Source organism: Patiria miniata, unplaced genomic scaffold (assembly GCF_015706575.1).
Source record: "Patiria miniata isolate m_02_andy unplaced genomic scaffold, ASM1570657v1 HiC_scaffold_16, whole genome shotgun sequence".
Classification (NCBI taxonomy): Eukaryota; Metazoa; Echinodermata; class Asteroidea; order Valvatida; family Asterinidae; genus Patiria; species Patiria miniata.
Genome location: NW_024037054.1, coordinates 13,328,483 through 13,352,004, shown reverse-complemented (window position 1 = coordinate 13,352,004; position 23,522 = coordinate 13,328,483). Strand labels below are relative to the sequence as shown.

Here is a 23,522-nt window from a genome sequence, read left to right as displayed (position 1 = left end):
GTAGTTCTTTGATTAAATTTGATTTTTTTCCCCTGTAGATTTCTCCCCATCCAGTCTACAAGAAATGTAGCTTTTCAGTAATTTTCTTTTAGTAGCAGAAGGATGTTATGGTACAAGTTCATTGTGTTCTGTGGTTTTTGCTCAAGCGTGTCCATTCACATAGTCGCCTCCAATTATTTCGTCGTAGATTTCTTTTCAAACGAATTTGCATGTTTTCAGTGTTCACTAATGCATGCCTGCAGCTTGCCAGTTTGCTTTGTATCCTTAGATTTGGTTTTTGTTGTCTTTTGCCCTGTCGTGAACATCTGCCATTTTAGATAAAACTTTGACTGTGGGTCTATTCATGCTATTATGATAGTTTGATGTACATGTACACGCTGGTACCGGTACATGTATATTAATGTGACCCTCCAGCACAAAACCAATCGGAAGGCACACGGCTGTATTTAGGGATACATGTAATACATTGTTCCCCCATGTATTAAATTTCAGATTACTGTTAAAAGCTACAGTGCGGTACACCTGCATGCAGAATAATGAATATATTTCACTTTCATCGAAGTTAATTTGTACATTTTCTTTATTAAAGGAGTTTATTTGGGAATAATGTAAAATTTTTTCGATTTTTAAAACTTTGCGAGGCCTGAAAATTGGGAAGTCTGTCAGATTTTGTCTGAGTCCCATATTCTACACATCATTGGAAAACTTATTGTATACATGTCCTATCCAGTGAACCCAAAATTCCAGTTTTTAAAAATTGGTCCAAATGACTGGTTTTGGTGCTGGAGGGCACATATACATGTAAGAAACAGCACTGTGTACATGAACATGTGTACACTGGGTAGGCATACACAGAGTTATGGGGAAGTTTTTTTATTGTTAGGCAAATTAGGACCGAGTTATGGGGACTTTCTGCTGTCCCCATAGCATTTTCGGTCCCCACAAATACCTCGCACAGACGAGTGTAAGTCCCCACAATTATGGAACAAGAAGAAATGTACTTGCACGTGTGTATGGTGCCCATGCTTGAACCAGATAGCAATGAAAGAATGTCCAGGCTATTGCGGAGGCAAATTGCGTTGGTTGGAGATAAACCAGTAGTTTATCACTGACGAACAAGCGCATAATCAAATGTGCAAAAAAAAAAAAAACCCTGAAGTTTCATGAAAAGGTTTATGTACATATCCAAATACATGTACTTAATTGGTTGTACATGTACATGTCCATGTGCACGTACACCACAATGAGAGAAAAAAGTCAATAACCTGTCTGACCAAAATTTGGAAAGGTTAAGAAAAAGTTCTCATGTTTGTTTCTTTTACAAAAGTACGAACGTACATGTAGAACGTACAAAGAGAACGTACATGTAGTCCCTCTTTGAATAACAGACTTTGCAAGCATCAGATGGTGCATGGAATTTTACACAACATTTGAACTCCACAGGAAATTATTTTGTGAAGAGTTACGTGCACCTGTGCACGCGGACCTATTGGTGTGAATGATTGTATTGTATTCACAATTGAAATTAAGGTTCAATGAGCAGGCCAATCATTGATATTTGTTTGTGTAAAGTTGCCATTAGAGCAGGAAATATATTATTTCTCCCCTTTTAAAGCAGTTGGGCTTGTGCGCAGTAGTGTTTGGAATAAATGTACATTGCATGATATGTATTTCATTTACTTTTCTCACATACAGGAAGTTGTAAATATTTGTCTTTTGCCCTTTATAAAATTCAAACATTTAATTCTTGGTTGGGAAATCGTTTCAATACGATATTTGACCTACATGTACATGTAGGCTGCACTGAAAACTGAAAGGGCTTTCAGTGAGTTGAACTGACGAAGACATGTAAACTGAGAATGCCATTCAACATACTTGTACATACATGTACAGATGCACCTGATTCTATAGCTATGAAATTCGATCTAAGCTTTCCAAACCATCCACATTGCCTACAGATCAGACAGATCCAGTTCCCAGTTTTTTCAGTGCAGCAGTTTTGATGCTAAGGATTGCTCTCGTTCCGAATCTTAACCGTTTTTTTTGTTTTTCCTTCCTAAAGGTGGCAGCCCATGGTGGCAGCAATCTCATGGTCTTGGAGCGCTAGGCCATGACTACTACAGCCACAGTCTGGGTTTGTCTACGGCCTTCGGACACGGCACCAGCGCCGATAAAGAAGCTAGCGTGGCGGGCTTTGATGCACTCTTCAAAAATCAGAAAAGTAAGAGCAGGATATAAAAAAAGTTCTTAATTTGCTTTCAAAGTAACCTCAAACTACAGGGAGAGGGGTTTGGGTTTGTGAGCCTTCATCAGAGGGGCAGGGGTTCGAATCCAGCTGCCAGCCATATGGTGTGTCCTTGGGCAAGCCACTTCACACCACTTCACAATTTGAGTTTTAAAAACCTAGGCGCCATCTCCAGCTCAGCTTCTCCATGGTTCAGGGAATTATTCCAACAAGCCAAATGAAATTACACTAAACTTTGGCCTGATATGATAGCATTTGTTGCACCTGAAGCAAACCGTGGGTCTATAATGAGCTAGAGTCCCTAATGTCAGTGCGGAAAGTTGAAAAACTCCCCTAATATTCCAGGTAGATGGTATTCTTATTCATGTACGTGTTCCTTTGTTTTCCAGCAACCAAGAGCGGCGTATCTAGCACTGGGGCAGTAAGACGGGGCACCGGTCGACGGGGAAGACCTCGTAAGACGGATCGTCCCAACCCACTGCGAGTTCCTTTATTGAGTCAAGCCCCAACCATCCTACCCATGCCTAGCCATCACCCTGCTCCGTTGGCTGTGCCCATGGAAGCTGTGTCAGTCATCAAGGAAGTGCCGGTAGGTTGGCCTGATTGACTAATGGATTGTTTGGTAGATTGATTGATTGATTGATTGATAGTACAGGTGCAAAGTTGCCTGCAGGATGTGATGGTGTGTTTGAGATCTGGTGTACTACCACCAACCCTTTTTATCATGGACATTTATTTCAGAAATGTGTTTGAAAATTTGATAAAACTTCCGCAAACTCCTACAACTATCTTTTAAATTGAATTGTCCATCTTTGGAATTTTTTTGTATGAATTCTTTGTCCTGCTATCAGTGTCTGGAGAACATCATGTTTGGCAGATACAAGTAATAAAATTATGTGTTTTCCACTTCTCATTCCTGAATTTCTTGGAAAACAAATTTTGAGGGTCGTAATAATGAAACGCCTCACTGACAGGTCTGCTTATCTGCACGTAAGGATATTTTGAGTAGAACATTCTAAGTTCTCTATTCTATATCCCGTGTTTTCCGTTTTGTGAAATGGAAGCATTCCTGAAAAGGTAGTTTTCCTCATTTTTTTTTTGTCCATACCACAGAGACTGAGCATTAAAGTCTCCTCTCCTAGTCCGTCTCTTTCCTCCCCGAGACAACGGTCCTCCAAATCCCCCTCCCCAAGGACTAGCCTCCTCTCAGCCTCCTCCCCCACTCTCTCCCCTAAGAAGAAGAAGAATCCGTCAGCCGTTGCCAAAGACCCGGCCAGTAAGCAGGGCAGTAGCGACAGCAGTGATAACGGTCTGAGCTCGGGGGATTCTGATAGTAATATGTCGGAGGTCAGCAGCGGGGATTCTGGGAGCGAGTCGGATCAGTACAGTGATGAGAAAGAGATGGCTGAAATCATGCAGGTATGGACAGCAACCTCACATTGTGTCGGCAGAGTCTTGGTTGATCAAGCTTGAATTTCCAAAATGTTACTTTCTAAATCCTTTCGCGTGAAAATACAAATGTATAAGCAAGATTTAATGGAATAAGGAAAGCAACACAAATGCACAATTTGCTTATTTCTTTATTGACCCTAACTCCCATGTCCATCAAAATCCATCAATCACTGTGCTTCCAATACAAAATTGTACATGACATAATGGAATCCACCACTGATGCACTGGTTGACATTCATGGACTTGCTACACATGGCTTTTATCACAATAGCAGTACAGGAAGCTAGAAAAATCAATCGGATACCCCCAGCACTGCTTCAGGCCATTAGGCCCAAGTCCATCATACTCCATCAATATTAAGTCACGCCAGGCCTCCTGGACCAGGTCTCCCAAAAATCCACCAAAATGGGGGATGGATTTTGATGGAGTTGGGGTGGTTAGGGTTAAGCAGTTTGCATGGGTACATTACAAGTACTCTGAAATTTGTCAAATAAAGTTGAACGAGACTGTTTGATACATGGAAGCAACTTACTTAAAATAGCCTTAATATGCGTAAGTGTTGTTAAGAACATTTGAGGGTTTCTCTGCAGGGAGTGGACAAAGACTCTGCATTATTTGTACATATTTTTGTTTTCATTTTACACCCATCCTTGACAGGCCAAGAAAGAGCTGGAAGCCAGACAGAAGCTGCTTCTCCAGCAACAGAAGAACATCCGCGAGAAGCAGCAGAGCTCCCTGAGCCGCAAGCAGAAAGCCGGCGTGCTGTCCCCCAAGGAAGGCTCACACGGGCAGGGCGCTAACGAGCAGCGCGCAGAGAAGAAGCATCATCAGCATCGCCATGGCGACCCGCATCACCATCACCACCATCATCATCGGAAGAGCGGGCAGGAGGTCTCTACTACCGAGTCTCTTACTAACGATCTCAAGATCAGCACATCCACCATTCCTTCACTCACTCCTATTACCACCACCTCCTCATCATTTGACGGCACTGATCATTGCACTACTAACCCATTGCAGGAGGCTTATGAGGTGATGGCGGCAAACACTTCTCACTTTACTTCACTCACCTCAAATATGAGCAAAGTCAAAAAAAAAATGAACTAGGAATTATTTGTGTTACCTTTTTGATATCTGGCCTACGCTTTTGTGGTATGCTTTGGGTGCTTCTCTGTGTTACAGATTTCTTAGCAGTTTTGTCGGCACTTAACCCTAACCCCCCTAGGCCCTCTGGCTAGGATGCAACCTCAATCCTGCAAAAGCCTCCAACTGCCACCAAAAAAAAATGGATTCAGCCTCAATCCTCCAAAATCATCTGTTATTTTCTTGAATTTAGTCTGTGGAGGGTGACCACTGCCTCAATCCTCCAAAATCCTCTGCCAATTACTGCTATGGTTTGAGGCAGTACGCATGGCGTATAGAAGCAGTGCAGATGAAATACGAGAAAAACACAGGGCTGATTTATGCAAGACTGAACATAACCAATGCAGGATATGGCCTACTGGCTTGACGTAATGCATCCACAAAAAAGCGATACATCTTTGCCATTCATTCCCTATCCTCTAAAATCATCCAAAACTGGCAGCAGGATTTTGGAGGATTGAGGAGGGTTAGGGCTAATAATACCTGCAGCACTGTATAATTTGAATGGAAATTAGACTTCTTTTTCTCCAGAAACTTTGCATTCACTTCAAGGAAAATATTCCTAGGAACTCAGGGTCTACTCACTGTTCCTTTCTACCATTAATCATATGAAGAAGGAAGCTAACTCATGCATTTTTAATCATGACTAGTGCTCATTTCAATGCATCATTCTAAATAGCTTCAAAGGTATCATATTCATGTAATATTAACAGAGTTACTGACAGGTCCGTTCTGTAATATCTTATGACTTCTGTCAGTCATACTCGTTTCGTTGTATCTTAACTTTCACATTTTGTCTACTAATCTACTTTTCCTTAAAGGGAAAATACAACATTTGCAAACATCAAAAAAACGAAATGGTCAAATTATCACGAAATACCTTACTAAATTGTTAGGGAATGACATTCTAAAACATCCTTTAAAATCGTGGCTCCTGGTGGGCTGACATTTTCAAGAAAAACTGTATTTTTCCAACGCTGATCGGCTGACCAGCGTTGGAGAAAACTGGCTTTTTTTCAAAAACTGTTCTTAATTGTTCATATTTAGCAATTGATCACACACCTGTGAAGGGGTACAAGCCTGCTAGACTGATTCTCTGATCTTACAATTCCCCAAAGTGTATTAATTGCTTTGTTTCATCTTAAGTGGGGTCAGGGAACCAGACTACAAGAACATGATACATGTAGGTTTTCTTGGTTTTTCCAGTATTTTCAAGCCCAAAACATGAAACAAGTCAGTTTAACAATATTTTATATAACATACTATTCCTCCAATCCATTTATTTCTTAAACTGGCAGCAAAAGCCAATGTTGTGCATTCCCTTTAATGTGCAAATCTCAATAATTGGGTTTTTTGTGTGTGCGACTTTGCGACAGCAATTCTCCAGAGTGCAATACAGGGTGTATAAAGAATAGAAACCAAGATGTAAATATATATTATCAAAAATCTAATGAACAGTTTCAAATAAGTTAAAAATCATTTGAAACACCTACGGATGACTGAGCATTCATTGTTATTCTGTCCACCGTCAAAACCTGTACTGAGCCAAGTTTCACCTGGGTAAGATTGCTGGCTGGTTTGTTATGTAAAGGTTGAAAACGATATGCGACGTCGTGCAGAGCTTAGTGTGGAAAGAGATGGTGGCCACATTGAAGGCATTGGGCCACGAGGGGTTAACTTCAACAATGAGAGTTGTTAAATCACTGTGTCAAAAATTGAATAAATGGTTTTAAAGAAAGGAATGTCTTCTTTCTTTAAATTAAGCCATTCCACATGCCTAGAATACCAGTTACCCTTTTGCACAAACTTGGCCCAGTACAGGTTTTGACCCTTGACAGAATAACAACGAATGCTCAGTCATCCGTGGCCACAGACACACAAACAAGGTACCATTGGAAAGAGGACACATTGGTGTTTCACATGATCTTTAACGTATTTAAAAATATTTATTAGATTTTTTTTTATAATTTACATTTACATCTGGTTTCCTTTTTTTATTCACCCTGTATATCAGTGTAAACTATAATCAATTGCCTCTAAATCTTATTTTGTGATTTCACAACACTAAGGCTCGACAAATACTGTAGTTGGCCCTGCTTGATACACAGATCACAAACCCATGTCATCATGCAGGTTTCCCGTCTTTCATAAGTGTTCTCATTAAGGACACTTTGCATGTTTCCACAGCCAGATGAATACACAAAACACTAATGCGCAACGTCAGCACTGTGTCGGATGTTCTGGTCATTTGGTATGCTTTCTATGCTTTCTGTGCTGGTTTCAAGGAGGCTGTTTACGTCACTGAATGTGGACATCATATTGGCATGCCTACAACTGACGTGACACTGAAATAAGTCATCATGTTGACTGATCACTGTGTCGTAAGGCAAAAAGTCATTCATGAAATACGGGCTTCACTTGCAAAAGCGTATAAGATATCACAAGACTTGAAGCAACTGTTGAGCAAGTTTGAATGCTTAAGATTCAGGTAACTGCAGTGAAAATAGCTATTCTCATCAAATATCCTGTGACGGCTGTGTTTAATTTGTATGGAAAATCATGTTCCTTTTTTGAACAGCGGAAGCAGCTTAAAGACACGGTGCCCACGGAGAAAGAGCTACACGAGCAGCTGCTCCGAGAGCAAGAACAGAAGCGTCGGGCGGAGCAGTTAACGCTGCAGTTTGAGCAGCAAATCAAGGAACAGCAGCAGCATCTGCGGATGCAGAAGAGGGCCCAAGCTGAGCGAGAGAAACACCTGCTGGCTGAGAGAGCCCGACTAGACAGGGGTCAGACCTCGGCCGGCGGAGGGAGGGAACGGAAGCTGAAACCCGGCAGGCCACGGAAGGAGAACAGAGAAGAGAGTGGTGGTAGAGGAGGGAAGATGAGAGGAAGACCAAGGGGCGAGAAGAGACAAAAGATATCTAAGAATCTGGAATTACAGGTAAGACATGACATGAATTAACTGCAAATGACTTTATTAGGCCAAAAAATAAAAGGTCTTCGGTTTCTGGTATGGAGCTTGCCCAAAAAGTGGTGCGGTGACGCACCTTTTTTTTTTTTTTTTTTTTTTTTCCCCCCTTCAAATGTCGGCTGATGACTGCAAATGGTGCCCGACTAAATTCAGTGCAAAATATATGGGAGCCCAGAGAGGCCACATAAAGCTTATACTCGATCGTAACCCCATCTAAAAACACGTTAAAATTGTGCAGCAGCAGGATTCCAGTCAAACCAGTGAGTTTGGCGGTTTTGAGACATCATCTTACATTGAAAAAAAATTAATTTTGCCGACGCGCATGGCTATAGCGACGCGCGCGCATACCAAATAAACGGAACTATTTTGAATCTACCATGGTTGGACTAGTTTTTAAATGAACTATTTGGAACCAGCAAAAAATCCAAATTAATTTGGTAAGCAACTGAACCCTTCATGTACATATTTATTTATTTATGTATTTATTCCTTTATTTATCCAGGGTAAACCCAAATAGCAAAAAGCTAGTGTTTATTAGGTTCCTGCATTTAAATAAACTAATTAATATGAATTTTAAACATGGAAGACTTAAAAAACTTTAAAAACAATGAAATGATATGCTCTTAAAGCTATAGTCCATCATTTGCAACCATCCAAAAGAGTAACTGGCGTATTATTGTTGAAAAACATACTTTGTTGAAAGATAGTAAGTGGACTCAACTCCCTGTAAAATTAATCTTTCTGGCAAGCTATCATTTTGAAGTAATCAACGAAAGAAGGCCTTTCCAACGGTGCGTCTTAAGACGCACCGTAGGAAAATTTAAATTAGTAGTTCGTTTTGTTATTCGGCGCAGCGCGCGCAAGCATTGGCACGACGCAAAGGCGCGCGCGGATCAGTGCGCGACATCGCGTATAGCTGCAATTCAAAACAGTTCAAAACATGATTCAGCAACTTTTGATTTGAAATTGAGATCCTAGAATGCTGTTTTTCTCGGAATATACAGCTACAGAATATATCCTTCATTAGATTTTGAACACTTTTGTTGCTTCAAACGAACAAAATGCACAAATTACAAATGATGGACTATATCTTTAACTCAAATAGCAAAAACTGATAATAAAAAAGAATGATAAAAGAAAAGATAAAAGCAATTCAGCAGCAAAAAGCATTACTAAAATAAAAATAGAGCTAAAAAAGAAAATAACGCGAGTAAAAAAACACATGTACATACAAACAGGGAGATTTGAGTGCGGAGAAATGTGTAAGAATTTTTAGAAAGTATATATAAAAAGAAACATTTATCCCTGACAAATTTAAGAAGTTTAAGAAAATCACGTAAAACAAGACTACATGTACATAAAAAAACAAATACTCAAACAAAACTGAAAGCAAACACAAAAACTGATAGAAAAATGCTACAAAATAATATATACGATTTCACAAGATGCTTTAGACAGTCATTCACTAACAGTCCAGTAAGATTTTTGTAATAATTTGGTTGCGGTAGTTTTGTTTTTTGATATTTGCAATTGTTGTTCCCTTTAAACATTTAAAGAGAAAAACTGCTTTCCTACAGATTATTCTTTTGATTATTGGAGCCATTTTAGCGAAGTGAACATATATCGGCAGACAAACTTGTGAATGGCTGCTCAGAATTAGTCTGGCTGCTCGTTTAAGCAATTAATATATATACAGCCTGTCTAACAAAAAAATGGTACAATCGAAAACGATTTTGTTTCAATATTAAATCTCAACATAAGTAAGTCGTTTTGAGCATCACATTAAGAAAAAGACCAGGCTTTCCAATACTTTTTGTTTCATCTCATTTGCTTTTATCAATCCAGAGATAACTCCAGTTTACTGCGGAACACAAAAATCGAGTTTGTTTCTTTTGCCAAGTTGCAATCTTTGTGAGCTTCAAGACAGCATGGCACAGCCAGTACTCGAAACAACTCTGCCCATGCATAAAAAGTGGCACAAAATCGATTTTGGTGTATCGCACTAAATTGATTATATCTCTGAATTGACAAAAGCAAATAAGATCAAACAAACACTATTGGAAAGCCCAGTCTTTGTTCTTTAATATTATGCCAAATAAGAATGACTTATTTTGAAATTTCTTATTTAACCAATTTTTTTCTGATTGTACCATTTTTTTTTAGACAGGCTGTACTCTAAAACCTCTTGGAAGGCACCTTGAAAGAAACCCAACAAACAATTAAAAAAAGCTTTTTACTTGCCAGCAGGTGAATGGAACACAGGGCACCGTGACCCCCGCAGAATCTGGCGACCCCAGCGTTGATACATCGCCAGCTCCTTCAGTGTCCTCCAAGGCCAATGCCAAGCCACAGGAGTCCGAGAAGGTGGAGACGGAGTCAACGGCTGACAAGGAGGGCGGGGAACACAGCGATAGTGTTGGGGATATCACTGGGGCATCTGACGATTGCCAGGATGGTAAGTTCTGATTAGAAATAAATAAAAAGGTTTATGAAGCGCTAAAATCTGACATCAACATGATGCTGAAGGCTCTGTACATTGATTTTAAATAACGAAAGAAAAAGAAAAGAAAAACAAACTAAACTAACAAAATTAGAAAGGAAGCTTACTTTTTTGTCAGTTGAAATGTACATGTTAAATTTCTTAGTAGAAATGATGAAAAGGTTTATGTAGTGCCAAAATCTGTTATGAATTTGATGCCCGAGCCATTGTACATTGATTTCGAATAACAAAAGAAAAAGAAATGAAAAGCAAACTAACCATCAATATTAGAGAGAAAAGTAATTTAGGACAATTGAAATGTACATGGACGTAAAATGTAATGACCACCATATTAAGACCTTTTAAATATTGTGGCAATATATAACTACTATACAGGATTGTCCCAAAATAAAACTTTACTCTTTTTCAAATGCAGATTTCTCAAAATTTGGGAGACATATTGAAATTGTTTGAAGATATTCCTAAACTACATGTACAAGGTCAAAACGACATTGAAAATACAGCCTAAATTAAAAAATGGCAGCCATTTACGGAAAATGGTAAAAAAACCATGCAGCATGCAGTGCTGTTGTTTTGACCAAGTTTCATAGACTTGCGTGTGACTAATTGATTTTTGACCTGTTTCTCTGTAAATGGCCACCATTTCTTAATTTAGGCTTTATTTTCTACACCATTTACACCATATGCCACCAAGATCTTGTAGTTTAGGAATATCTTAAAACATTTTTAAACATGTCTCCCCAATTTTGAGAAATCTGCATCTGGAAAAGTGTGAACCTTTTTTTTGGACCGCCCTGTACTATAACATAGTTAAAAGACGTGAACAAAAGTGTAATTTATTTGCAAATTATCTCATTATTCAACAGTATTTGTCAAAGTCTTTTCTCTTTGATTTCTAATACCCCTGTAGTTTCATCAGATTCTGACTCTGCCTTGGAGAGCGAAGATGATGACGATGACGATGACGATGATGATGACTCTGAAAGGAATCGGTTTGAGAACTCGGAAGACACGGACACTAGCGCCATGGCCAGAGATTCGGAGAGCAGTCCCATGCCAATGAACGTCTTTCTGAAACGCAAAGCTGACCACGACAGTGCCATGTTTGCGGCATACATGCGTAAGCTCGTAATATTAATGTCATGTTTTTGATAAACACTCTTGTTGTTATTTCCATTCTTTGAAAGGTCAGACAACTATCAGAGGAGACAATGACGTACATAGATGTCTGGAGTAAATGTTGGCAATCTCAGGAATGTCTTTGAGTTAACTCTGAACTGTTTTGAAATTTACAACTTTTATAAAGTTTTTCCAGACCTTAGAAAGTTCTAAGGTCATGGAAGATGTAGAAAAAGTGATAAGAATTTTTAAGAAAGTTCTTGAAAGTTGGACAAAATTTATGCCATGAAAATCCATAGAAATCTGATTAATCTTATAAAAGAAAATGCTGTAAAATTTAAATGATATTGAAGAGGATTTTTCTTAGCTCATTATCCATTAACGTAGAAATAATGAAAGATCAAACTATAAACAACTTTTGGGTTTGAGAATGTTAAAGCTGTAAAGACATCACAACATTACGCCTTTAATAAGTCACCCTTCTATGTATTTAGGTTGTAGAATGCTTTCCTGTACAAAACCCACCCACTTGAAGCAGGCATTCCTAAATTTGTCCATTCTGCTGATTAGTCACAAGGAAAATATATCAATCTCAAGCTGGACAAAGGTCACACAAGGCCGTTGACATTCAGAATAGCCAGACTGGAATAGTCGTCATTATGCTGATAAAACAGTTCCCCAGATTGTGAGTAATAATGCCGTCATTATATCTGGAGGGAGGTTTGCCGTCCGTGTACTGTGGCTGTCACAACATGGTATAGTGTGCTCTACTGACATGCTTTGTATTAATTTGTTGGCTGTTTTGGCAACCGGCCGAGACAGCCTTTGTTTTCGTTAAAGTTTTTTTTTTTTCTTTTTTCCCCCCTTCTTTTTCAGCCATTCCTCATAGCATTTGTACACGTTTTTACAGTGGGAGGCACTTTTGGCAATAAAATCAATCCGATTGACTTTATACTCGGCACACACTTAGACCAGCATCTGAAGTTGTGTGCCGAACATTGACGTCATCATGACGTCATCACAAGTCACGTGACGTCACATTATATGCGATTTTTCTGTTGTGACCATTTTCTAGCAGAATTCGGCTAGATCTGACAGATTGGGCTATATCCCCAGAACTACAGGTCTGATTGGGTTGAAAGTTGATATGTACCTAGACCGGGATGTCTTATAGATGAAAATTAACTTAACGTCATGATGACGTCATCACGTGACATATGACGTCATATAAAATTAACATATTTTGAAGGCCTATGTCTCCAGAACTGCAAGTCCGATCGGGTTGAAACTTGGTATGTACCTAAGCTGGGATGTGTTATAGATGAAAATTGAAGTGACTTCATGATGACGTCATCACGTGACATGTGACGTCATAATTCAAAGCCCTATGAGAATGTAATCACATATTATATGCCACCATTTATTATAAACAGAATTACACATCCTTGATGGAACTTATACTTGAAACTTTACATGTCACACGTCGCAAAAAATTACCGAAACAGCCCTGTGTTTGTCCACAAACATAAATCTAGTTTGTCTCTGTTTTTGTTGTTGTTGAAAGCATTGATTGAATATGGTCCCTGTTTTGGTTGTCTTTTTTAATGCCAAAGTTTTGTGAGTGAACATTGAGACATTCAAGTTTTTTGGGGGTATATTCCAAGATAAGTTTGGATACCTGCTTAAAATGGCTGGGCTTAAAGTGTCCATGCAGTGATTTTTTTTCCTCAGGAACATATTTTGTGCAACTTTCTACTCCTCTTAAATGTATGAAAACTATTTGACATCCCTTTTTGGTTATTTTTTACTGAAAAGTGCACTTCTTTAAAACATTAAAAGTTTTTCCATGCTTTTCCAAACAACTGAGGACGCTGTTAATGTGATGTCATTTCAGGAGGACACTGTTCAGTTTAGGAGTTTTCTGTTCAAATTGTGAACCCAAAATTTGCTCATTGAAAACGTTTGTGACGAAAGGGTTGCTTTATAATTTATCGCCATGTACTTACACAAAAACAAATCACCCAAAAAATAAAGAAAAGTTATGACAGCAAAATATTTTAAAAATCTTGCAACTTTTTGTGCTGAAATAGCTGTAACAGTGAGGTTTCTGCCCGGAATGACATCACAGTTTTGCTCATGAATGTGGAAAATTGGATTAGCATAAAAACCAAAGAGGCACAATTGAATATATCGTTAAATGGGACACAAAGGTGCATTTTCAAGGATTGTATGTATTAAAAAAATTACATTGCATGGTTCCTATAAACCTGAAACATGTGACGCACTCTGTATGCTCAAGAAAGGTTGACAACATTGACAATACTAAGGGGTCTTGAAATGTTCTCAGACAGTATCTGACTGTCAACTTAGAATTCAATCTCAAGTTCAATTTTAATGTCAGTAACATTTATTTCCATCAAAGGCAAAAAAAAAGTATCATGAGAACAAAGAGTAGTTATCATAAGATGGAGGAGATTCAGATTGTTAGTTGAAACCGAGTCACATGACCATTTTCACTTCAATCAATTAAAGAAAAAGATGGCCCGAGGCACAAGAGTACTTTTGCCATGCAGAGCAAGTCTAGTACCCAGGTGTAACACATGGTTTGTCAATTAAAACTATTGTAGGGCACCCCTCTAATGAATGCTGCAATTGCTTTTTTGTTCGCAGCCGTACAACGCAAACGTCTCCGTGTCACAGACGAGAGAGCTGTGCGCCGTCCATTGTCCCGTGGATGGCGTCGCCAGGTCATCATCCGTCAGCTGGGACCCGGTGACCGGGTCAAAGGTGACGTCCTGTACTACGGTCCTTGTGGTAAGAAACTCCGGACTTATCCTGAGGTCATGAGGTACATACAGAGACGTGGGATTGTCGACGTTGGGCGGGAACACTTTAGCTTCAGTGCTAAGATCCGTATCGGGGAGTTTCTGAACCCCAAACCGGACAGCGAGAATGTCGGGGTAAGTATTGACTGTCATTGAGTTCTCGGTCTCAGTCTGGTTCCCTGACCTGACAATTCCCCAACGCCCTGACGTCTATAAATTGTAGGTCAGGTAGCTGCCACGAATAAAAAAAATCATGATGGCCCTTTCTCAAAGCTCGACTTCGTTTCCGGTTTGGCTTTATCATTAAAATCTTTTAATTTTCCGTTAAAATTAAAAATGAATCACTTGCTTCATATATCATACATTTTGATATTTCTGTAAGAAAATATTGACTGATGTTTAGTTGGAGTCTTCAAAGTAAGGGACCCAAATGTAGCATGCGAAGCCGAAATGGAGACGAAAGCCGAGTTTTGGAATACCCCTAGGTAACCGTCGTCAGATCCAAAATAGAACATGACGCAGCAAAGCTCGCCCCTTGTACGATCCGAGTGCATACTTGATGCACAAAGTTGTCATTGAATTTCAAGTTTTTTAAATGCAAGAAGTGAATATATGAACTAATTTTTTAATTTTTTCTTCTTAATAAGCATGGCAGGTAAATACAACCTATTTTATAATATGTGGGCGCTATCCAAGAGTGTTGACGAAATGCATTCGGCAAACTTCGGACATTTTCGGAAACGGAAGGAATTCCTCCCGTTATGGTCACGTGACAATGGCGGCTGCCTGACCTAAGATTTGTCAGAAATAGTCAGAATCTTTTGGTCTGGGAACCAGACTATTCTTGGTCTATGCTAATTCTCCTAGGTCCGTCAAAGGATTTATTTTACCAAGTGCTGCCCGATTTTGGGACATGAAGCCCTTACCAAGATTATCATTCCTTTTTCTCTTCTTCCCTTGTCTCCAGGGAATCATCTTTGAGAAGTTGACAGAGGGTGAACTCCAACAACGAATCAATATCCTGATGGGACGTAAGCCGCGCCCTGGCCGCCCAGTTAAGAACATCGAGAGGAAACGCATTGCCCAGGAGTTGGCCCGACGCGCCGCCGAAGTCAAGCATCGTAAGAAGATCGAACACCAAGGTTGGGGGCAGTAGAAGCCGTAGGACTGTATCATAAAGACAGGGATATCATTATGACCTTGTTTGTCGTGTCCTTGTCAAAAGGACTGACATACTGTATGATTGTGTCTTAAAGACCTAATGCACTTGCCTGTGTCATAAGGATTAGCGTTCCTTATGACTTTGGCATAAATGCTGAAATTTCTTACGACAACATCATAAAGACTGTCATAAAGCCAGTCGTCTATTGTTATTGTGTATGCCTTGTCCTTGTCATAAAGACTTGGACTCGTTATGACTCTAGTAATCACAGTGTGCATGTCGTCTTTGTCACACGGACTAAGATTCATTATGACCGTGTGTATCCTTCTCCCTCTCCGCTGATACAAAGCAGATATGGTGCGGAGAATTCAAGAAGCAAAGATGAGGCGTAAACTGGAACGGCAGCAGCAGGCACATCTGGCTAGAGAGGCAAGGAGACAACAAGGTAGGCTGGTCTATTTCACGGCATCCGCTCACATTTATTATGTTTCAAGATTTTTGCCCCTCCCTACATAACAGAGACCCAATATCACGTGACATTTCACATGCGAATAATTTGTACTTGGCAGCGCTCCAAGCCGCAGAGGAGAAACGACGTGCCAAGGAGCACCGTCTCTTCATGAAGCAGCAGCAGAAGCGTTCCAGGATGGAGCAACTCCGCATGGAACGGGAGATGCGAGCACACCAGATGGTGGAGGTAACTTGTTGTCATGGTGATGTCGCATCCTTGTGTAGCTTTTGACTTTTTTTTTCATCAAAATGATGCCCAACACTCTTTTTTTGTGTGTTTCAAAGGCTTTCGTGAAATTGTGGACAATTCAATTTTTTCAGAAACTGTTGTCGACAACGTCCCAACACAAAGCCAAAATTTCATATACATTTTCTTTTTTGTCTTTTCCGAATTCCACCTTGACTGATATTTTCAGTGTTTGTTCCCGAGTCCCTTCCTGTCATCTGACTTCTCTTATCTCATTCTCTTCTCCCCCCCTTGTCAGTCAGCAACTGACCCATCCTCTTTAAGTCTCTCTGTCGCTTGTTTTTGTCTTCTTGGACCACTAGCTAATGTCATCGTCTTGTCATCACAGGAACAAAGAAAGGAACATAACCCCCTCTTTAAAAATACAAATCAACAATGTGAAAGATAAGATTTCAAAAAAATTCTAAGAAATCTGAAAAAGTCTCCCTTTTTGCCAAAAATTTGAAGTGTGATTAATTTTCAAAAGGAGTTCACGTTAGTAAATATCACCATGGAAATGAAATCACTACCTTGAGCTCAGCTCCAGATTTTGTTGTTTCAAACAGTTGTAAAAGTTAATGTCGAAAAATTGTTGAAGAATAAAAAAAAAAAAAAAAAAAAAAAAATGGTTCTGTCCCTTTTGAAGAAGTTGGATTCACAGGTCAAGTCTTGAATTGAGTTCATAAAGGCAAGACAATGATTGCATGTACGATGGTTTTCAGACGTTACCTGATCATAAATATATCTGTTACAATCATGCCCACATTGACCAGCGAGATGATAACAAAAAGAAAAGAAAACTAATTTGAATAATTGATATGTTCATAAGGTGTGAATGGTTTTGTCTTGTTAATCTTGAGTATCAACTGGAATCTTTTCAGATGCAGGCTTCAACTGAACAATCTCTATTTCAGGTACGGGCCGCCTTTTTCTCTTGTACTCAATTCTTGCCTCCAAACTGCACCTCTTGATTTAACGATGCCCCAGAGAAGTGAATTAAACTTAAAAAAACAGTTGACCCGTCCCAGCGTCAAATTCCATCTCCAGCAAATATCTGATGGTTGCTCAAGTTTTAGTCGAATTGATTATGTTCTTTTACGGACACAGTCAATCAGTTTTCAACAAAACTATTTTACTGTATTATTTCTTCTATTTGGATATTAAAAACCCATAAGCGTATTTCAAAAAGTAACAGGATTTTTCTCGACCCTGATCAATAAACCTAGCCCCACCCCAGTTGAACACGTAAAGCCCCATTAGTCTAAAAAGAAAAACTCTTTTTTTAACTGTACAATATGTGACTTGAGATCTTTGTGATTTTCCGTGAATGGAATAATGCAATGGCTATTGATATCAAATGGCTACTCAAAATAGGTCCCGTCCCAAGTATTTTCAATCTTTTTTTGGGTAAAAAGAGTTGCAATCTCAACACGTGTTGTTACGCTGGTTTTTTAATGTTGGAATGTGCAGTACATGTGATACGGCACTGCATAGTAATCACACACCAAACTTGTAACCATGGATACATAATGGGCTGGTTGTTTCTTTTCTTTGCTTCTTGTGATGTTGTTTTTTGTCTTGTCCTTTCACTTTCTCTGAGAAAAAAAAAGAGCATTAAATGTCACTTTAATTTTGATTCTTTTCTGGGGTTCAACATCAGGGGTTTTTTTGGGGTGGGGGTAGGAAGGATGGGGAAAGTATCAAAAAAGTTGTAATTTTCAACAAGTTTCAAGTTTGGCTTTCAAATCGTCACCGTTTTCATGAACTGACACGCACGCACTGTGTGCTTTCAGTTCATGAAAACCGCATAATCAATAATTTTAGTTTCACGAATTGACACGTGGATGTGCGCGCGCACTTCGTACACTGACTCGTTATACAATAAGTTCAGGGTTTGACCTTAACTTTTTTTTCACTAGCCAGCCGGGCTACTGAAACAGACTCTTAACTAGCCCGCAGGCATTTTCACTAGCCCGCATGTTTTTCTTTTATAGAGTGTCTCATAAACAACAATGTGCATACATGTAAAACGTGTATCCTGAGGCAATCTTGTCGGTATTTTTTATAAACAGATCAAATAATTAACCTTAAACAGTTATTAAAATTGGACACAAATTGATACAGGTTTGCTTTCTGAATTTAATGATTTATTTCTCCCTGTCCTTTCATCTTTGCTGTATCCCAATAATTATTGACTCGCCAGCCGGGCTACTTAAGGAATAGTGTGACTAACCCGCTGCTGTTTTGACTAGCATCTGGCTAGTGGGCTACCGCTAAAGTCAAACCCTGATAAGTTGTCACGAACTGAAAGTATATGGCAGAAATATAATTCGGAGAAAAACGCTTGGAAATGTTTGACACAAATTGACTCCATCCGTATACTTGTGGGTTTTACAGAAACATTTAATTCAAAATCTTTGAACTGGGGAAATGAAGAACAAGTTTCAGTTTGTGAAAATGAAAATGCACGGAGTGCGCACTGTAGTACTTGGGTGTCATTTCGTGAAAACCAAAATTGCGCGGTTCTGTAAAGTACCGGGCACTCACGCACCACCGAGTGTTAGTTCGTTGTGTCGATGATGAAATATTCCGCTGGGATCCAAAATGATCATCATGCATTGTGATGGTCACTAGCCAGTGTATGTCATGACTTGTCTCTGCAGGAATGTTATCAAGCCCATCACAAGTACATTCACAGGTCAAAAGTGGATGATAACAAAGGAATGCCTTTGTCAAATCTCGTTCGAAAAAGGGACAGTGAGTTGAATAAGCCATTTGCGAGTTAAATTTGAATAAAATCTGGAATGCTGACTTAATCCAATGCTTTGCACGTTTTGACTTTGCATTCTCCCGACCAAAGAGACTGTTACTATATCACGTGATTCGGGGCAAGCCTTATGCTAGCAACCCCCCCAGCTCCGGAATGGTCTGGTGTCTTTGTGCCATTCTCACCCATTGTGAACAATGTATTGGTGCTGAGCGTCTCTTACGTAACTATGCAAGAGCTTGCCCCGAATCGTGTGATTAGCAACAGTGTCTTTGGTCTGGAGAATTCAAAGTTAAAATGTGCCAAGCATTCTGAGCGAGTCAGTGTACCAGATGTTTTTCGTATTTAAGTCTCAAAGAGGTCACTTGCAAATGGCTTATTGGGACTGGAGGACTTGTGAAGGACTTGCAGGGACTTGTGATGGACTTGACTCCCTCCCTGAGACTCTGCATGCACACTAGGGTATTTTCAATTCCTCTTTGAGACACACATAATGCCACAATGTTCACACGTTCCAATGTGACAGAAACATGCTCTGTTTTCTCCATCTTCCTGTAATTTCACTGTAAAATGTATCAGCTGTTTTTTTGTTGTCAACTCAGCATCAAATGGAATGCTGCAGCAGCCTTTTTTTTTTTTTTCTTTTCTGTTTTTTGTTGTTGGCCATCTGATTGTATTCTGTCTTATATGACCAACTCCTTTAAAGCATTTTACCACATGTATCTTCTCTCATGCATTTTTTTTTCTGTTACGCATTTTATTTTGCACATTATCTCAGTCATTTTTTAGGTGTGCTGACATCACTTTACAAATTACTACGAAATGTTTGTCCATTTCCAATAAGGAATATGTATAAATAGTGTAGAATTTAGTGTTGTAGAAAGTAAGACCTCTGCATGAAAAACAACTACTTTTTCACATTTTACATCAAAAGAGGAAAGCATTTTCACCCCCCCCCAAAAAAAACCAACCCAATGAATTAGTAAACAAACATTAAATAAACTACCCCATCTTGAACTGTTTGCATGTATGTTCAAGATAGTGTGTGACGGAATGACTGTAAGCCTGTCAATCTGGGTAAAAAGTTCATATCATTTGATCATGTAAACGTACAAAAAAAACAAACAGAAAAAACAGAAAAAAAGATGATAATTGTTATGGTTTTTAAAACAGGATAGTCCCATTTTACAGGCACACGTATATGAATTAACTAGCAATCATCAACTATAACAGTTTAATCACATGTAATTGTAACTAGGTTTAAGAGATTCCATAACCGGTGTGTGTACTTTTTTGTGAGACTGGTTCCTGTTTTGCATGCACAGGATCGTAAAAAAAGAAAACAGGCCGAATCCCAGTCCAAAATGGTGGATGCCTTCAAACGTGCCAAGGTTTGTCCATTATCAGCCAACACCCAGAACATTTCATTTCATTTTTGTCTTCTTTTTTGTCTTCTGCTCAATTTGTGAGGCAATTTTCAGGTCTTTTGTGGGTTTGTTTGGGTGATGGTTAGGGTGTGTTTGGTGTAGGTTTATTCGGTGTGGGATTTCTTGGTCTGTTAATTAACAGGTTTTGTATCTTTTGTCAGAGTTTTGAATTACTGTTTGTGGGTTATTTAGTTTCACGGTTTGCTGTGTTTCTTGTGTCAATGAAAGAGAAGTATAATGTTTTCCTCAAGTTGTGGACAGAATTTTCTGTGAACATCAGTAACAGCTCACAATAAGATTTTTTTAAAGGATTTTTGTTTTTGGACAAAGTTTTAATAATTTCTAATCAGTAAAAAAGTAGTAAAGTCTGTCACGAGCCAATGTGGCCTATCAGGCCGGCGTATATCTCCGGTTTCAGTAGCATGAAATGACTGAGAATATTTCTAATCCCGATGGATGGGACGCTAGTCCATCTCAGGTTACTCCCCGGCTAAAGCCGGTGCTCATTTGTACTCCTGGGTGGAGAGAGGCAAGTGGGGGTGAAGTGGCTTGCCCAGGGACACAACATATGGCCAGCAGCTGGATTCGAACCCCTGACCCTCTGATCATGAGTCACGAACCCTAACCACTTGGCCACACTCCCACCTTAATTCTAATAACACGTGCTATTATCTCCAAAAGTTTACAATGCCAATACGTAGAATTAAAGAAAAACACAGTATTCCAAGTAACAAGTGAATATTCTCAAATAACACACTGCTCAAATTGTAAATTTGGACCTTATAAAAAGGGGAAATAAATTTAAATTGCTGTTTTTGGAATGGTTGCTCATGCTTTTTGAACAGTGCCTTTTTTTACATGCTTTGCTGCTTATATTGCAAATCAACTACACGATGACTTTATTCTGTTAGCTGTTATTCATATTATTGCTTCTTTTTTTGTGGTTGCTTTTTTTTTGCATTTTTGTCGTATTTTGCTTTAACCTATGCTGGCTTTGCCTGCTTTCTTGACCTTTAACCTTTCTAATTAACCGTCTCTACTCAGTCTTGTCCTTTCAAACAAGTCCATGTGTAAATCTTATAACGCTCCCATTTTGGGGATTTTGTTGTTTTTCAAAGGATTATACTAACATCTGTATTTGACATGGGAATTTTGTAGGCTGATTTAACAAAATTACCTAGTAAAACACTTTCTAGAAAACACATACTCTTGACAATTTAGGGAGAATTTAGGGAGATTTCATTACAGAAATGATCCAAAAGAAAGTTTACTGTTGTTTGAAACTTTGTGCCACATGTCACTGCCCTTGAAGCCTGGTCTGAAGTTTCATATTTGTGTTGACCAGAATGTCTGTTGTCATGGCGATCATAAAAAAAAGAAAAATTGACATAGCAGACGTTCATGTCCCGTGCTGCGTTTTGGAAATCTAAAACCAAAAATCAAACTTTACAAAAAAAATGCACAACATTAAAAGCCTTCATTTCAATGTTCATATTGCCATTGCAAACTTGCAGCGATTGCCAATGCCATTGCCGCAGTGACAAATTGTCATTGTCTTTGGAGAGTGGCTGTCCATGTGCATTTATTTCTAAGCTCACTTAGGTCAATAATGTAATGGCCTAGATAATTATCATCACATTGACATCTTCATTTGCTATTAAAAAAAAAATGCTTCACACAATAAGAACATCAAAATTTATAGATAAAACACGAACAAATTGATCACTGCGAGTAAAAGTATAAAGATGTCAACTTTAAGGAAAAAGATGACACAAAGTTAGTACATTTCTCTCCCACTTGAAATAAGGCAAAAAATACATAATATTGCCAAATAAAAGATATGACGGTTTGCATTGTGAGGCCAGCAATATAGGAATTACGATCGCAATGGGTTTGTTAAACTAGAACGAAGCCACCTGGAAAGGATTAATCTCAAGAATTTTACTCAAATATGAAATATTAGACCATGTTTCTTACTCTCATGCACACTTATCATGGGTCAATCTCAAAGCCTTCAATAAGACTCCAACCCATCAACGTGTGTTTTGCCATTTGTTCAAAATTTTGATGTGTTCATAAATGATTGTTATTGTATTTTCCAAACTTTGTTGTGAACTGACAAATGAAGTATTTGTTAAAAATAAATTATGAAATTTTAAGAATGGCTGATATTTCTTTGGCATTGACCCACACATATGTCCTGCACAAACCTCCCTGTAGTCATTGTCATTTAGTCATCATTGTCCAGTACCCTCCACGTAGGTGAGAGGATTTATAGTGCACTAATATCAGTCATTGATTTTGGTTGTCATAGGAACGTGAAATGAGACGTCAACATGCTGTGCTTCTCAAACATCAGGTAGGAAGTCTGGTGTCAAGACTAATTCCTATACAGCCGCAATCAGGAGTCATTATTAAGGTGGCCACCATACTCGAGGTACCACCTCTTAGAAATGGTGTCAAGATTGTGGTTGTTGAATTAGTCCATGTGTGTGTTTCCATAAGATGAGAGTCCAGTCAGAAAAGACAAACCACGTCTTCGGAACATTTTCTTTGTTTCGAGAAGCAGTATATGGCCCCAATAATATCAATTCAACAATTTATTTTGAGTTAACATATTCACCACTCCGTGACACTGACAAAGTGGCTCTCATTTTCTGGAGTAAAAAAAATGTGTTGTCTTAGTTTGAATTGTGAAAACTGTCGAGTTATGTTTTCTTTCACTGCACAATATAGCATGGCTGATTCACGTCTGTTAAATATTATATAAGTCAAAGTTGGAAATCTCAAAAACGTTGTTGTGGCATGCTGTAGATTCACTTGAGAGAAAAAAAATCGTGGCTGCTGTCAACCAAAATTGTATTTTGAAAGTAGGGGCAGTTTTTCACATTTTGTTCTTTTTGTTTTATTTTGTTTTGTGTTTGCCTTAATATTAGGAGCGTGAACGTCGCAAGCATATGCTAATTATGGTAAGATATCACTTGACTGTGAGCGTGTTGTTATTTGAGGGACAAAACAAAATGCTTAAAATTTCAAAATCTCTTTCTTTGGCTATTTAATATACTTTTTAGAAAACAGCATCTGGATTTTTTTTTTATAAAAGTGAAAAGCGCCGTCATAAAGTGATCACAAATTTAGATAATCAAAGGATAAAATTATGATATTGGTTTTTCAG

General features: G+C 38.8%; 1 protein-coding gene across 16 annotated transcripts in view; it reads left to right on the top strand.

Moving 5' to 3' along the window:
• Positions 1-23,522, top strand: part of LOC119723061 (bromodomain adjacent to zinc finger domain protein 2B-like) — a 62,519-nt gene that overhangs the window by 13,255 nt on the left and 25,742 nt on the right. For 4 of the 16 annotated variants that reach the window (XM_038193557.1, XM_038193540.1, XM_038193549.1 and 1 more), the window contains exons 4-18: positions 2,063-2,221; positions 2,635-2,834; positions 3,359-3,664; positions 4,355-4,588; positions 7,419-7,781; positions 10,056-10,266; positions 11,222-11,431; positions 14,101-14,390; positions 15,223-15,397; positions 15,767-15,862; positions 15,987-16,114; positions 17,035-17,067; positions 20,246-20,311; positions 22,662-22,706; positions 23,284-23,316. In XM_038193557.1, coding sequence (XP_038049485.1) covers positions 2,063-2,221; positions 2,635-2,834; positions 3,359-3,664; positions 4,355-4,588; positions 7,419-7,781; positions 10,056-10,266; positions 11,222-11,431; positions 14,101-14,390; positions 15,223-15,397; positions 15,767-15,862; positions 15,987-16,114; positions 17,035-17,067; positions 20,246-20,311; positions 22,662-22,706; positions 23,284-23,316 — 2,549 coding nt within the window. The remainder of the gene's footprint in view (positions 1-2,062; positions 2,222-2,634; positions 2,835-3,358; positions 3,665-4,354; positions 4,589-7,418; positions 7,782-10,055; positions 10,267-11,221; positions 11,432-14,100; positions 14,391-15,222; positions 15,398-15,766; positions 15,863-15,986; positions 16,115-17,034; positions 17,068-20,245; positions 20,312-22,661; positions 22,707-23,283; positions 23,317-23,522) is intronic. The other 12 variants (XM_038193546.1, XM_038193545.1, XM_038193544.1 and 9 more) reach the window with 12 other exon arrangements.